Below are 16,293 nucleotides of genomic sequence, written 5' to 3' on the forward strand. Positions count from 1 at the left end.
CCATACTTCGGCTCAGATAGTAGAATTGCAGGCCCTAATCGCAGTGCTGTTAGCCTTCCCTAATCAGGCTCTTAATATTTATACCGACAGTGCATACTTAGTTCACTCAATACCTCTACTTGAGACAGTAGCACAAATTAAGCATGTGTCACATATAGCCGAGTTATTTTTACAATGCCAACGATTAATACATAATAGAACAACACCCTTCTTTCTTGGACACATTAGAGCTCATTCAGGATTACCAGGACCTCTATCCCAGGGCAACCAACTGGCTGATATGGCAACCAAGACGGTAGCCATAGCTACAAATACAAACCTAGCCCAAGCACAGGCTACTCATGCCTTACACCATCTTAATGCTCAAACTTTGAGACTGATGTTTAAAATAACTAGAGAACAAGCAAGACAAATAGTTAAACAATGTCAGACCTGTATAACATACCTGCCAGTCCCTCACTTAGGAATTAACCCAAGAGGACTAGTTCCTAACATGATCTGGCAAATGGATGTCACTCATTATTCAGAATTCGGTAACTTAAAATACGTCCATGTATGTATAGATACATTTAGTGGATTTATACTAGCCACCTTACAAACAGGAGAAGCTACCAAACATGTCATAGCTCATTTACTACACTGTTTTTCCATAGTTGGAAAGCCTAAACAACTAAAAACAGACAAAGGTCCTGGCTATACATCCAAAGCCTTTCAAGACTTTTGTCTTAAATTACAAATAAAACACATTACTGGAATTCCATATAACCCTCAAAGACAAGGAATAGTTGAAAGAGCACACCTATCCTTAAAAACCACCATTGACTGGGCCGGGCGCGGTGGCTCAAGCCTGTAATCCCAGCACTTTGGGAGGCCGAGACGGGCGGATCACGAGGTCAGGAGATCGAGACCATCCTGGCTAACATGGTGAAACCCCATCTCTACTAAAAAGTACAAAAAACTAGCTGGGCTAGGTGGTGGGCGCCTGTAGTCCCAGCTACTTGGGAGGCTGAGGCAGGAGAATGGCGTGAACCCGGGAGGCGGAGCTTGCAGTGAGCTGAGATCCGGCCACTGCACTCCAGCCCCGGCGACAGTGAGACTCCGTCTCAAAAAAAAAAAAAAAAAAAAAAAACCCACCATTGACAAAATAAAAAAGGGAGAATGGTACCCTACTAAGGGCATCCCTAGAAATATCCTTAATCACACACTTTTTATTTTAAATTTTTTAAATTTGGATAACCTGAACAGATCAGCAGCCGATCGATTTTGGCATTCCGAGTCCAAAAAACAATTTGCCATGGTTAAGTGGAAAGACCCCTTAGACAACACATGGCATGGTCCAGACCCAGTGTTAATCTGGGGAAGAGGCTCAGTTTGTGTTTTTTCTCAAACTCATGATGCAGCCAATGGCTACCAGAGCGACTGGTAAGACAGGTACCTAACAATAACCAATCCAGGGAGTAATTTTCTCCCTGAGAGTGCTCTTTTCCTCTATTGCAGAGATGAACTTCAACTACAAGCCCCTCTGGACCATGGTGCTGATTTGCCAAGCACTACAGGTATATGCCGGCTTTGGTAATCCCCATGAGGCCCGAAAATATATACGACAACGATACGGTAAGCCCTGTGATTGTTTGGGGGGATATGTGACCTCCCTTCCAAATACGTACATCTCAGCTGTGTCCTGCTCCGCTTACACAGCATACCTGTCTAGTGACTCTCAAGTGGAGGTGTGTGTCAACCCCAAGAATATTTAGCGGAGGGGATACCACAACCTGCCCTTGTGACACATTTGAGACTGCTATGCATAGTTCCTGCTACACTACTTATTTAGAATGTACCTCTGGCAACAGAACATACTATACTGCTATCTTAACAAGATCTAGAACCCCCAGTATAGGGGCCAGTAGTGTCCCTACAGTTGTAGGAAATACCAATAACCTTATATCAGCTGGCTGTACTGGCATTGTAGGACAGCCTGTCTGCTGGAATATTCACCCCCCTCTTCATATCTCTGACGGAGGAGGACCACAAGACAAGGGCCGAGTAATTAGGGTATACAAAAAACTTGAAGAGTTGCAAAGGTCCCTGTACCCGGAAATTCACTACCACCCCTTGGCCTTGCCCAAAGCCCGAGGGAAAGAGAAAGTTGATGCCCAGACCTTTGCCCTCCTCACGGCTACTCATAACCTGCTTAACAATTCCAACTCTAGTCTGGCTAATGACTGCTGGCTGTGTCTGCAATCAGGAGATCCCGTTCCTCTTGCCATACCCAGCAATGACTTAAATTATACATCCAATACCCCTTGCACCATAATTCCTCCCCTTAAAGTACAGCCTTTAGAATTTCCTAGTTCCTCTTGCATCTACTCCCCTCCCCTTAATAACACTTATGACCTTGATGTAGGATTCAATCAATTCAATAATTATTCCACCATAGTAAATATTTCCCAATCATTGTGTGCCCCAAACAGCTCAGTTTTTATATGTGGCAATAATAGGGCTTATACCTATTTACCTACTAAGTGGACAGGACGCTGTGTCTTAGCCACACTTTTACCAGACATAGACATTATCCCTGGAGATGAACCTGTGCCTATCCCAGCTATAGATCACTTTTTAGGGAGAAACAAAAGGGCAATACAATTTATCCCGTTACTTGCAGGATTAGGCATAACTACCGCCGTAGCAACTGGGGCTACAGGCCTAGGGGTTTCTGTTACTCAATACACCAAATTGTCTCGCCAACTGATCTCAGATATGCAGGCCATTTCGAGTACTATACAAGATTTACAAGATCAGGTAGATTCTCTGGCAGAAGTAGTGCTCCAAAATAGAAGAGGCCTAGATTTACTAACTGCAGAACAGGGAGGCATCTGCTTGGCTTTACAGGAGAAGTGCTGCTTCTATGCCAACAAATCCGGGATCGTCAGGGATAAAATCAGGCGTCTACAAGAAGACCTAGAAAAACGACGAAAAGAAATAACCGATAACCCGTTTTGGACTGGGTTCCATGGACTCCTTCCCTATCTTATGCCATTCCTGGGTCCCCTGCTTTGCCTATTGCTTTTACTCTCTGTAGGACCTTTGGTTTTCAATAAGCTCATGACATTCATTAAGCAACAAGTCGATGCTATCCAAGTGAAGCCTATACAGGTCCATTATCATCGCCTAGAACAAGAAGATCGCGGTGGTTCATACTCACACCCATTATGACCACCTTCCCTATGCGCTGAACTGGACAGCCAATGACGGGTAAGAGAGTATCATCTCTCACTAACCTAAGACAGGAGGGCCGTCATAAGCTACTGCCTAATCCCATGACGGGTACCAGTGATGAGATGCATTACTCCAACCTAAGACAGGTGCAGTTCCCGAGGGACAATCTTCTAGCCATAATTATATATAAAAAAGGGGGACCTGTCCGGAGCCATGAGGCCTGGAATTAGCCGACCTCTGTTGCTTGATCTCCGCAAAGCGGAGACAAGAGGGCACATTCCCGGGTTCTTTATTTACAAACCCTTCCCGCGCGCGCCCAAAGCTTTTCCTGCGTGCGCCTAAGTTTCTCCCGCGCGCGCCAAAACTGTTCCCGCGCGCGCCAACCTTTCCCGCACGCGTGCAAACATTTTCCCGCCCAGGAAGATATGCAGCCCAGGGCGCAGGCGCGATCCCGCGGCGGGGAAAAGTACAAACCCACGGCGCATGCGCGATTGTAATTTGAGAAGACCCGGCCCCCCGTCACCGCCCTGGCCCAACCTCTTCCCCTGCCAGCCTATATAAGGCATGACCCTAAACTCAATAAATGAGACTTGATCAGGCTATTTGTCTTGTCTCCATTTCTTGTGTTTTCTTGTCTCCTCCATTCCCACTCCCGCTTCCAGGGCCCGTTCGACTGTCCTGCAGGTCGGGACAATAGTGAGAGTCTGTCTCTACAAAAAATTTAAAAATTAGCTGGACATGGTGGTGCGTGCCTGTAGTCCTAGCTATTTAGGAGGTGGAGGTGAGAGAATTGCTCGAGCCAGGAGGATGGGGCTGCACTTCTGCCTGGGCAACAGAGTGAGACCCCTGCCTTTATATACAAATGTATATATATACACACATATATGTGCGTGCGTGGTGTGTGTGTATATATACACACACACACACACATAAAATGGGAATAAAATGGGATGATTAGCTATCATATGGAGGAAAGTTCAATTCTTACATCACACCACATCCCCAAATTAATTTTAGGTGGATTAAATACCTAAATGTAAAAAGCAAAACTAAAGTTTTGGAAGAAAATATTGGAAACTCTATTTATGTCCTTGGGATAAGACTCCTTAAGTAATATATAATAACCAAAGACCATTAAGAAAATTGACTCCATTCAGTTGACTACTTCTGTAGGATAAAAGGCACAATAAGAAGAGATAGGCTGGACATGGTGGCTCATGCCTGTAATCCCAGCAATTTGGGAGGCCAAGGCAGGCAGATCACTTGAGCCCAGAAGTTTGAGACCAGCCTGGGCAACATGGCAAAACTCTGTCTCTACAAAAAATACAAAAAATTAGCTGGATGTGGTGGTGTGCGTGTGTAGGTAGGGTGTGTCTACAGCCACTCAGAAGGCTGAGGTGGGAGAATCACGTGCCCCTGCAACTGAGTGAGACCCTGTTTCCAAAAAAGCTGAATGACACACCACAGAAAATATCTGCAATGCATGTGACCAACAACAAAGGATCAGTATACACAATATATAAAGTATATTATAATAATCCTACTTAATCCCTGGGCATGAATGAAATGACACATATACAAGAATATTCAATGAAGCAGTGGTTGTAGTAGCAAAAGTTTGGAAACAATCTAATCATTTCTAGGGAATTGTCTAAGTACATTATAGTGTCCAGATAACGAGATTGCATGTAGCTTGGCCGAGCATCGTGCTTGTATCCCAGCACTCTGGGAGGCCAAGGTGGGTGGATCACCTGAGGTCAGGAGTTCCAGACCAGCCTGGCCAACATAGGGAAACCCTATCTGTTAAAAATACAAAAAAATAAATAAATAAATAAAAAATAATTAGCCAGGTGTAGTGGTGCATGCCTGTAGTCCCAGCTACTTGGGAGGCTGAGACAGGAGAACTGCTTGATCCCGGGACGTGAAGACTGCAGTGAGCTGAGATCGTGCCACTGCATTCCAGCCTGGATGACAGAGCAAGACCCTGTCTGGAAAAAAAAAAATTGCATGTAGCTGAAAGAGAAATCTAGGACATCACTTTACTCCTCTTCCAACTAATAACATCTTTTTAAATATACCACTGCAGTGATTAATGTAATTATTATTAAAGTCAGATATCATTCTAGACTCTTCTGTCTTTAATTTCCCACCCACCTCCAATCTAAATGGTTGTCCTCTCCTCTCAGACGTGCCTATTGCTAACATTTTTTTCAAATCTGCAATGTTACTTTATATTGCTACTAGTTCCTTGCTGAAATTCTTGAGTTCATCTTTTATCTCCACAAGCACGGTTGTTTTCCAGACTATCTGGAGTACGTGTTTGTATTATCTGTTGCTTCTGTTGGTTCTAATTCATATTTTTCTCCACATGTGCCTAGTTATCTTTATGCTAGACATTGTATTTGAAAAAATACTAATATAAGTCATTTGAGGACAGGCATCGTGGCTCACATCTGTAATCTCAGCACTTTGGGAGGCTAAGGCGGGTGGATCACCTGAGGTCTGGAGTTCGAGAGCAGCCTGGCTAACACAGGTGAAACCTCGTCTCTACTAAAAATACAAAAATTAGTGGAGGTTGATGTGAGCCAGTATCACGCCACTGCTCTAGCCTGGGCTACGAAGTGAGATGCTATCTGTCCTCAGAGATGATTTTAGTTTACTTCTTGAAGGCACCAGCAATCTGGATAGCTTTAATTCAGTTTATAAGTTTGAGATTTTCAGGGCCATCTACATGATTCAAAGCTGGACTAACATCTGTGTGTGTGAGGGGTGGTTGACTTCTACTTCACTTTTACTCCTAGTTTGTATTATACAATGTAATACTATGTATTATTTATATTTATATAATGTAATACTATGTATTATTTATACACTTATATAATGTAATACTATGTATTACAATACATAGTAATTCTGCAGGGTGGTTGACCAGAACTCCCAGCCTTCATAGGCACTAAACTCTAGCATTGCCCCTCTAGTCTCACTGGGTTGCAGGTGCTTCATGATTTTTCTGCCACAGACCCCTTTGGTAGTCTGATGAAGCTATGACTCCTTCTCAGAACTATGTACCTATACATATACATTTTATATATGTATGTTATATACTTTTTATATTTACATATGTATGTATGTGTCAGAGTGTGTGTGTGTGTGTGTATTTGGAGACAGGGTCTCATTCTGTCACCCAGGCATGATCACAGCTCACTGCAGCCTTGACCTCCTGGCCTCAAGTGATCTTCCCAACTTAGCCTCCTGAGTAGCTGGGATTACAGGTGCATGCCATCACACCCAGCTAACTTTTGCATTTTCTGTAGAGATGGGGTCTGTGTTGCCCAGGCTACTCTCAAACTCCTGGGCTCAAGTGATCCTCCCACTTTGACCTCCCAAAGTGAGAACAGTATTTTTAAATGCATAAATAAAATATGTAATGTCAAAGGAAACCTATTATGTTGAAATACCGTGATCAAAACATTAAAAAACAAATTTGCAGTAACAGTAGTACATGTGATTCATGTACATGCAGCAGGTGTAATGATGGGTGAAATTTAAAAATAGGAATGTAGATGACATTTTTAGATATCTGTAACAACTGTAAATGTGGTAGGAAAATATCTGATTTCTGTTGGTGACAAAGTCACAAGTACTGATAATATTACTGTGGCTTATCAGTACTTGTGACTTTGTTACCAACTGATAATATTAGTGTGGCTTGGCCAGGTGCAGTGGCTCACGCCTGTAACTCCATTACTTTGGGAGGCTGAGACAGATCACTGAGGTCAGGAGTTCGAGACCAGCCTGGCCAATGGTTGCAGTGAGCTGAGATCGCGCCACTGCACTCCAGCCTGGGTGACAGAGCGAGACTCCGTCTCAAAAAAAAAAAAAAAAAAAAAAAATATATATATATATATATATATATATATATAAATATATACACACAATTACATATATATAATTACATATACATATAATTACATATATGTAATTACATATATATAAAATATATAAAACTGTGGCTTGTTGCCTAGATTCATAATAGAAGGGAAGTCTAAGCTTCATTTAGAAGTTAGTGCAAAAAAAAGAAAATGTAATTTTTTTCTTAGCCAAGTTCATGAATCTTCTCAATTGCATGGTCCATGAAACCCAGATTTAAAATCACTGCTTGAGGCTGTTGGAAGCACTGCTGTCTCTCAGCTACCACTTGGCCTGGGCAAATGCTGTGTTCACCTCTCTTGACTGTGGTCTTCTAGATCTTGGTGCAACAATTCCTCACTAGCTTGTTAGTTCCTTGATGGCTTTAGAAAAATGCTTTTTATGTTTCACCCAGTGTTTGTCTTCACTGAGAATGATCCATATGGCCTAGTCTACCACTACAGCAGTAGAAAAGGCCCTGTACACTGCCACATTACCTCTGCCTGCATGTACTACAAGGCCCTCTTTCCTCCTGGCTTGGATTTGCCCACACAGCCCTGGCTCCTAACCCTCCAGTGTGACCTCCATTTTCCACAGTAACCAGAGGGATTTCTCTGTGAATTGGATTTCTAAAAATGTAAAACCGGTCTGGGCCTGGTGGCTTACACTTGTAATCCCAGCACTTTGGGAGGCCAAGGTAGGTGGATCACTTGAGGTCAGAAATTCCAGACCAGCCTGGCCAACACAGAGAAACCCCATCTCTGCTAAAAATACAAAAATTAGCTGGGTGTGGTGGCATATGCCTGTAGTTCCAGCTACTCCGGAGGCTGAGACATGAGAACTCTCGAACCGAGGAGGTGGAGATTGCAGTGAGTCAAGATTGTGCCATTGCACTCCAGCCTGGGTGACAAAGCAAGACTGCCTCAAAAATAAATAAACAAACAAATAAAAATAAATACACAAATAAATATGCAAAAAAAAAAAAGTAAAATGGATCCTTTTGGGTGGGCGCAATGGCTCATGCCTGTAATCCCAGCACTTTGGGAGGCTGAGGCAGGTGAATCACCTGAGGTCAGAAGTTCGAGACCAGCCTGACCAAAATGGTGAAACCCCATCTCTACTGAAAATACAAAACTTAGCCAGGCATGGTGGCACATGCCTGTAATCCCAGCTACTTGGGAGGCTGAGGCAGGAGAATCACTTGAATCCGGGAGGCGGAGGCTGCAGTGAGCCGAGATTATGCCACTGCACTCCAGCCTAGGGAACAAGAGTGAAACTCTGTCCCCCCGGCCAAAAAAAAAAAAAAAAAAAGAAAAGAAAAGAACTGATTATATCAAAGAGGCTTCCAAATGTTTTCATGCAAAATTCATATATTTTTAGCATGACAAATCAGACTCTTGAAGACTTTTGTCTGAAAACCTGTCTCCCATGACACCCTTGTAAGACTCCTCCAAGACGGGAAACTGCCTCTCCTCCCACCTGACTCTTGTCTGATGCACCTGCCATGCCCAACTCCTGGGAGTTTCCAGAGTACTGGATCCACCCTGTGGCTTCTGTGCCTTTGCACATGACCTTTCTGCCTCCAGTAGGCATCCTCTCTTCCTGCCTCGGCTTGGCTCAGCCCTCCAGTGTTTCAAGTCTTGGCTTGGGTACCCACCTCTTCCGGGAAGATTTCAGGATTCTTCCAGCGTTTCGAGTTATTCCTGTGTGTTTTCATAATGCCCCATGTTCATTCCTTTTTTTTTTTTTTTTTTTTTTGAGGCATGGTCTAGCTCTGTTGCCCAGGCTGGAGTGCAATGGTGCCATCTTGGCTCACTGCAATGTTCTCCTCTTGGACTCAAACCATTCTCCCACCCCAGCCTCCTGAGTAGCTGGGACTACAGGCACATGCCACCACACCTAGCTTTTGTATTTTTGGTAGAGATGAAGTTTTGCTGTGTTGCCTAGGCTGGTCTAGAACTCCTATGCTCAAATGATCTTTCTACCTTGGCTCCCCAAAGTGCTGGGATTACAGAAATGTGCCACTGTGCCCCGCCAATTCCTACCTTTATTCAAGCACAATATGCTGTGATTTGGTTTTTGTTGGTCTCCCTCACTAGATTGTAAGTTGCTTTAAGACAGGGGCTTTCTTCTCTTAATGTGCAGCACATACCAGTGTCTGACCCCATCTGTCTTTTTTTTTTTTTGAGATGCAGTCTCACTGTCATCCAGGCTGGAGTGCAGTGGCATGATCTCAGCTCACCTGCAACCTCCACCTTCTGGGTTCAAGCAATTCTCCTGCCTCAGCTTCCCAAGTAGCTGGAATTACAGACACCTGTCACCATGCCCGGCTAATTTTTTTTTGTATTTTTAGTAGAGATGGAGTTTCACCATGTTGGCCAGGTTGGTCTCGAACTCCTGACCTCAGTATCTACCTGCCTCGGCCTCTCAAAATGCAGGGATTACAGGCGTGAGGCATCACACCCAGCCAGCCTACTTGTTTATTGACTAAAGTGAATGGAGTTATACCTGGCACCTTACTGGGTCAGTTACCTGACCTGGCCACTCTTTTTAAACAAGTGCTGGAGTGAGAGGACACTATACCTCCTGCCTTCATTACCACTTTTGCTTATGAATTTTCCTACTTAGGAATAAATATGCTGTCAAATGGTTTATTAATCATCATTCCCATATATGTTTTAAAAAGTGGGAACTTCAGGCTACTAATGTATGTCCAAGTTACTAATATGTACTTATATAACTTTTACATAATTCTTCCCCAAATTTGGGGTAGCTTTTAAAATTAAGGCAAAATATAAGATGGAAACTGTAGGTATCATAAGGAGATCAGAAACTATTTAAGGAAAGACACAAGGAGGCTGGGAGGGAGGCAGGGGGCACAAAAAGTGGCTCTGAGTTCCTGGTAGGGAGGCCGGGAAGGGGAACAGATAGGACTCATTTGTCTGATAAAATGAACCATAAAGTTTGAAGATACAAACTTTTACTTACACTAAATTCTGAGAAAGATTTATTACAGGGGTTCTTATATAGAAACAATGGATATGTAATTGATAATACCTTCAGTTGTAATTTTCAGAAAACATGGAAATGTTATTCACATGGCTGTCTCTTTGCTAAAAGCAAAGAACGAATACATTTATCCAGAAATACTAACTTATGGGATCCAGTTTCATACAGAAGTAAAAGTTGGACGGCTGGGCGTGGTGGCTCACCCTATAATCCTCGCACTTTGGGAGGCTGAGGTGGGTGGATTGCCTGAGCTCAGGAGTTCGAGACCAGCGTGGGCATCATGGTGAGACTCCATTCATCTCTACAAGAAATACAAAAATTAGCTGGGCGTTGTGGTGTGTGCCTATAGTCCCAGTTACTCCAGAGGCTGAGTCAGGAGAATTGCCTGAACTCTGGGAGGCAGATGTTGCCGTGAGCCAAGATCACGCCACTGCACCCTAGCCTGGGCGACAGAGCGAGACTCTGTCTCCAGAAAAAAAAAAAAAGTTGGAGAACCAAGAGAAATGGACTAACAAAACAGCCCTTAGGCTCTCTTGTGTTAGTTGTTAAACTGTTGACAAGAGTGGGCAGTAGCCTACTCATGAGCTCACTAAAGAGGACCCAAAGGGTACATGTTACATTGTTGACTGGAGATCAGAAAGCTTCAGATGCCAGAAGATGGCAAAGTTGATGATCTTCTACACAAAAAAAGGAGGCCTGCTACAGTCTCACCCGGATTGAGGGCCAAATCACTCGTCTGGAGGTTGAGGGCAGCCACATCTGCAAACAGAACTGGGAGTGGATGGCACATGCTTTAACACGTGAAGCTGGGTGTGGGAGAGGCCATTTCTTACTGTTACTTTCATTACCTATTCTGGAAGTGAGATTTCAGGCCGACCAGAAAGGTGTGTGTGCCCAAATCACTCCAGTGTTTCTCATATGAAAACCTGTACACCTTAATTCCCCAAAGAATTTGGTGGGATTTAAACAAAGATAAAATAGTAAAACTGTAGGTATTAAAAAAGAGATTATAAAATATTTAGGGAAAGAGAAAGGATAATTTGACCAGGAAGCTGGCGCTTATCTCATAGGGTCGTTACGGGGATTAACCGAGATAATTCGTGGAAAGCAATTTGCCTATTGTCCAGGACACAGATAAATATTAATCTCCTTTACTGTTTCCTTTTCTGTAGGCAACAGGTAACCACTGAAGCTTTTTTTTTTTCAGATGGAGTTTCGTTCTTTTTGCCCAGGCTGGAGTGCAATGGCGAGATCTTGGCTCACTGAAACCTCCAGCTCCGGGTTCAAGTGATTCTCCTGCCTCAGCCTCCCAAGTAGCTGGGATTACAGTCACCTGCCACCATGCCCAGCTGATTTTTGTATTTTTAGTAGAGTTGGGGTTTTACCATGCTGGCCAGGTTGGTCTTGAACTTCTGACCTCAGGTGATCCACCCTCCTCTGCCTCCCAAGGTGCTGGGATTACAGTCATGAGCCACTGTGCCTGGCCCACTGAAGCTTTTTAAGAGGCAATGAAATGGTCAGAATTCTGTTTAAGGAAAATTATAGGTTCAGTGATAACAGAAGCAGCAATTTGAAGTTTAAAGACATTTACATTTGAGTTGGCAACAACTTTGGGTCCCAAGTTGTTTTAAGCCACTTAAGAGGCTTAAAACATTCATATGCAAATCTCTGAACCCAAGAAAATAAATTCCTCTTAACCCTAGGCCTGGCCATTAGGAAAATTTTTTTACTTAAGACATTTTCTCAGGATTAACTGTAAATTCCTTAGAGGCAAAAATAGTCATTTACTTTTATTCTTATTTCCATAGAAACTAATAGAACTGGACAAGAAGTAAGACTTAGGTTTAATTGTGTGCGAACTTTATTTCAAGTGGTTTTCCTTGTCTTAACAAGCTAGGCAGAATTTGTCAGCATTGTGTTATGTAGAATAGGACCTGGTTAAAACAGAAAACTATGTTGAGAAAAATGCCACCTCCTCTAAAGCAATGTGAATGGTAGTGGTTATTCCCTCAAATGAGCCTTTTTGGAATATGAGAACTCATTCCAGTGAAGCTATCGTTGCTGAAAACATTTTTGGATCTTCTTTTCTTTTGTGGAAAGAAAGATTACGGTAAGATGAAAAGGATGTACTCAGGTGCCCTGGCCTCACTGGGGTTTGATCACATCTCCTCTACTTAGAAGTGATGTGGCCTTCAGCAAAGGAGTCTGGTATCTCGACTCTAAAAGGGGGATCTCACCAGATGCCATGGCTCATGCCTGTAATCCCAGCACTTTGGGAAACCAAGGCAGGTGGATCACTTCAGGCCAGGAATTTGAGACCAGCCTGGCTAACATGGTGAAACCCCGTCTCCACTAAAAATACAAAAATTAGCCAGGTGTGGTGGCACATGCCTGTAGTCCCAGCTATTCAGGAGGCTGAGGCAGGAGAATCATTTGAACCTGGGCTTGAACCCGGGAGGCGGAGATTGCAGTGAGCTGAGATCATGCCACTGCACTCCAGCCTGGGTGATGGAGTGAGACTCCGTCTCAAAAAAAAAAAAAAAGAATCTCATATATATACATATATTTGAGACAGAGTCTTGCTCTGTCACTTAGACTGGATTGCAGTGTTGCAATCATAGCTCACTGCAGCCTCAACCTCTTGGGCTCAAGCAATCCTCCTATCTCAGCCTCTCGAATAGCTGGGACTACAGATGCACATCAGCAAGCCAGGTTAATTGTTTTACTCTTTGTAGAGGTAGTCTCTCACTATGTTGCCCAGGCTGGTCTGGAACTCCTGGGCTCAAGTGATCCTCCCACCTTGGCCTCCCAAAATTGCTGGGAATACAGGTGTAAGCCACCAAGCCTGGGCCAGTACATCTCTTTGAATACACCCAGTAGTTGTTTCTTAGCCATGGAATGAATACGATTTTTCAGAAATAGGCAAGCTATTTGAAATCAAATCTGTTAAATAAGTACAGAATAGTGATTTTGCTTTTTTAAAAAACAAATGTTTTTTGGACAATATAATGAGAGGGCTTTCATAGCTAGTTGATTAGATACATGAGAAAAATCAGTTCTTACAGAATTCTAAATGGGATATTTGGCTTCCCAAGATAAATTACTTAAAGGACACTATATGAAGAACTGACATATGATGTGTTTGCTTAAAAATGCACTCTGCGGCTGGGCGTGGTGGCTCATACCTGTAATCCCACCACTTTGGGAGGCCGAGGCAGGCAGATCACTTGAGGTCAGGAGTTCAAAACCAGGCTGGCCAACATGGTGAAACCCCATCTCTACTAAAAATACAAAAATTAACTGGGTGTTGTGGCGTGCACCTGTAATCCCAGCTACTTGGGAGGCTGAGGCAGGAGAATTGCTTGAACTCAGGAGGCAGAGGTTGCAGTGAGCTGAGATTGTACCATTGCACTCCAGCCAGGGCGACATCTCAAAAAAAAAAACCAAAAAAAACCAAAAACCAAAGCACTCTGCAAGCTTACTGGCTAACTCTTGTACATTGCAGCTGGGAAAGTTTGATGCCTCTGAGGGTGATGGCAAAGCCAGGTGGGCTGCTGCGGCATGAGCATGGAGTAAACGCATCAAACTTCATCACAGATGACGGATGATGACTGTGGTGGGAAATCCCACACAGGGACCTGCAAGCATGTCTCAGGAAGAGCTGTCTTACTAGGGGCAAACTTATGGTAAAGGATGACGCCATCATTTGATAAAATGTTCTGTCATGCTTTTAGCGGCGAGTTTTTAACAAGAAAGCAGAACACTCACCATGAACCAAATGTTAACATCAACGTCAACCAAGTCACATCATTTCCTGTTCCACTTGGTTTTGAAATTCAACTTCTCCTTTATTTAAAAATGACATATCAAAACCAGTCTTCTCTTGAAGAGGTAACTTAGGAAATGGAGCAATTTACTGTGGCTTTAGAGGATGTAAAGGGCTTCGTGCAGTCGGACACGTACAGGGCAGCAGCTGGAGGCACGAAGACATAGGGCCATCACTCAATGTGGTCCCCAGGCCAGCAGCAACTGCACAACGTGGGAGTTCCTTAGAAAGGCAGGATCCTGGACCTCACCCTGTTTCAGAACCTACATCTTTTTTTTTTTTTCTTAATTTGCAAAAATTTATTCATATACAAATGTGCAATGTCAATAATATGACCAAATAGCTTTGTTCTTGAAACATTTTCAGTTGAACAGGAATTAAGTGCTTTTGAAAAGTGACAAAATGATCATACAGTGAAGATGTCTCTTTATATAACAGGTATAAATCAGGTACTAACTCTTGATTTTACTCTGAATTAACCATGACATACTAAACGAACGTGGGCTTCCGGCAGAACCTACATCTTAAGGCGAGCTCCAGGGGATGGGTAAGCACATTAAGGCTTAGGAAGCACTGTTCTAGGTAACAGCTCAGGTCTCTGGGCTTAGCACTACAGGGAGAATGTGACTAGGAAATGGAGACTTGGGTTCTGATCTCAGGCTTACCACTAAATACCTGCTGTTTCCCACAGCCCTGCCTGCTTCTCAGGACTACGGAAGACCAAATGGGATCCTTATTAACAAGGTCCTGTAAGATCTGGGCCCAGCCTGTCTCAGACCTTATCCTGTACTACTTTCTATTTTGAGTTGGGCTTTGTAGCCAGGCTGACCTCAAGCAGAGCTTGTTCCTGCCTCAGGGCCTTTGCACAGGCTGTCTTCTCTGCCTGGAACACCCTCCCTTTTGACCTCTACACTGCAGTTGCCTCCTGTTAATCAGATCTCAGCCTAAATGTTGTCTCTCCAGTGAGACCCTCCTAGACTACCCAGTCCAGTGTCCCCGCTAAGTCTAACTCTTTAACTCTCTGCAAGGCACTTCTCACTCCATCCAAGCAGGGACTGAATGTCTTACTCCTGGTTCAAGGCACTGGTGCCTTGAACTATGCCTGGCACACTGTGTGCTCAATGCACATTTGTTTAATGAGTAGCTTAAGGCGGTAAAGACACTGGAAAAAACAAGGGACTGCACGAGTATCAAATACCTTTGTCAAGAAATAAAACCTCCCCAAGCCGTGTGTGGTGACTCAATTCCAGCACTTTGGGAGGCTGAGGTGGGTGGATCACCTGGGGTCAGGAGCTCGAGACCAGCCTGGCCAACGTGGTGAAACCCCATCTTGACTAAAAACACAAAAAATTAGCCGGGTGTGGTGATGTGCACTAGCTACTCAGGAGGCTGGGGCAAGAGAATCTCTTGAACTCGGGAGGTGGAGGTTGCAGTGAGCCAAGATCATGCCACTGCCACTCCAGCCTGGGCAACAAGAGGGAAACTCTGTCTCAAAAAACAAAAAACAAAAAACAAAAAAAAGACTTCCCTTGCCTTCCCCCACTGATTTCTCTTGGAAATGACAGCAATGTTACCCTGATTACTCTCGCAGCCCATATCCTGCAAATGGAAATCTGCCAACTTCATCCAGGAAGAAAAGACGGAATGCAGGTTGTTTTTTTATCGCATTTCAAGGAACGATCATTCATTCACTGCCTATACATCCTTCCTTCCAGTATCACTGTGAAACTCTGCAAGCATATTAGGTTAATTTCATCCATTCCTCTTGAAAAAGTGAAGGACTTAAACCAGAAAAGCGGCCACAGAGGTCACAATACAGGATGGTTAACGTCACTGTTAACAGTGCCTTGGCCAAGGACAGCCAGATGGCCCGGAGGCTGGCTTGGCAAAGCCGCTGGAGAGTTGGGGAGGGCTGTGGGTTAACAGCAGGGAGCACATACTTCATTAGACTACAAGCCGAGAGCCGTCCAGAGGTGCCTTCTGCCACAGAATGGAAATTTAATAATGGTTTATTGGTTTAGTTGTGATTTTCAGTTAAGCATGACAGAAATTGGTTTTAAGTCCAATATTAGAGGTTCTAAAATGTTAGTTCACACAGTCTAATGATGTATGACGGGAGAAGGCCACAGCTGTTTTCTTTAATCTATTTACAATCTTCCCAGCAGAAACGCTAAATGAACTCTCATACCATTATCAGGTCAGGGCTAAATGCAGCCCCGATCACAGGCAGTGATGCCTTCTTATGAACTACCTCTGCCTGCCTTTCCTTAGCTCAGAAAATACAACAAAGGGAAAAGGTGTGCTGAGAGCCTCTACTGCTCCGCCAAGTATAC

The 16,293-nt window shown here is 43.7% G+C and overlaps 1 protein-coding gene across 3 annotated transcripts in view; it reads right to left on the bottom strand.

Moving 5' to 3' along the window:
- GINS4 (GINS complex subunit 4) overlaps positions 1-16,293 on the bottom strand; it is a 46,633-nt gene that overhangs the window by 16,608 nt on the left and 13,732 nt on the right. Inside the window, exon 8 of one of the 3 annotated variants that reach the window (XM_030938138.1) lies at positions 10,232-10,435. The exons of the other annotated variants lie outside the window; for them this stretch is intronic. Within the exon in view, the coding sequence (XP_030793998.1) occupies positions 10,387-10,435 (49 nt within the window). The 3' untranslated portion in view covers positions 10,232-10,386. Of the gene's footprint in view, positions 1-10,231; positions 10,436-16,293 lie in introns of those variants that run through there. 3 annotated transcript variants of the gene reach the window in all.

This window comes from Rhinopithecus roxellana, chromosome 9 (genome assembly GCF_007565055.1).
Source record: "Rhinopithecus roxellana isolate Shanxi Qingling chromosome 9, ASM756505v1, whole genome shotgun sequence".
Taxonomy (NCBI): Eukaryota; Metazoa; Chordata; class Mammalia; order Primates; family Cercopithecidae; genus Rhinopithecus; species Rhinopithecus roxellana.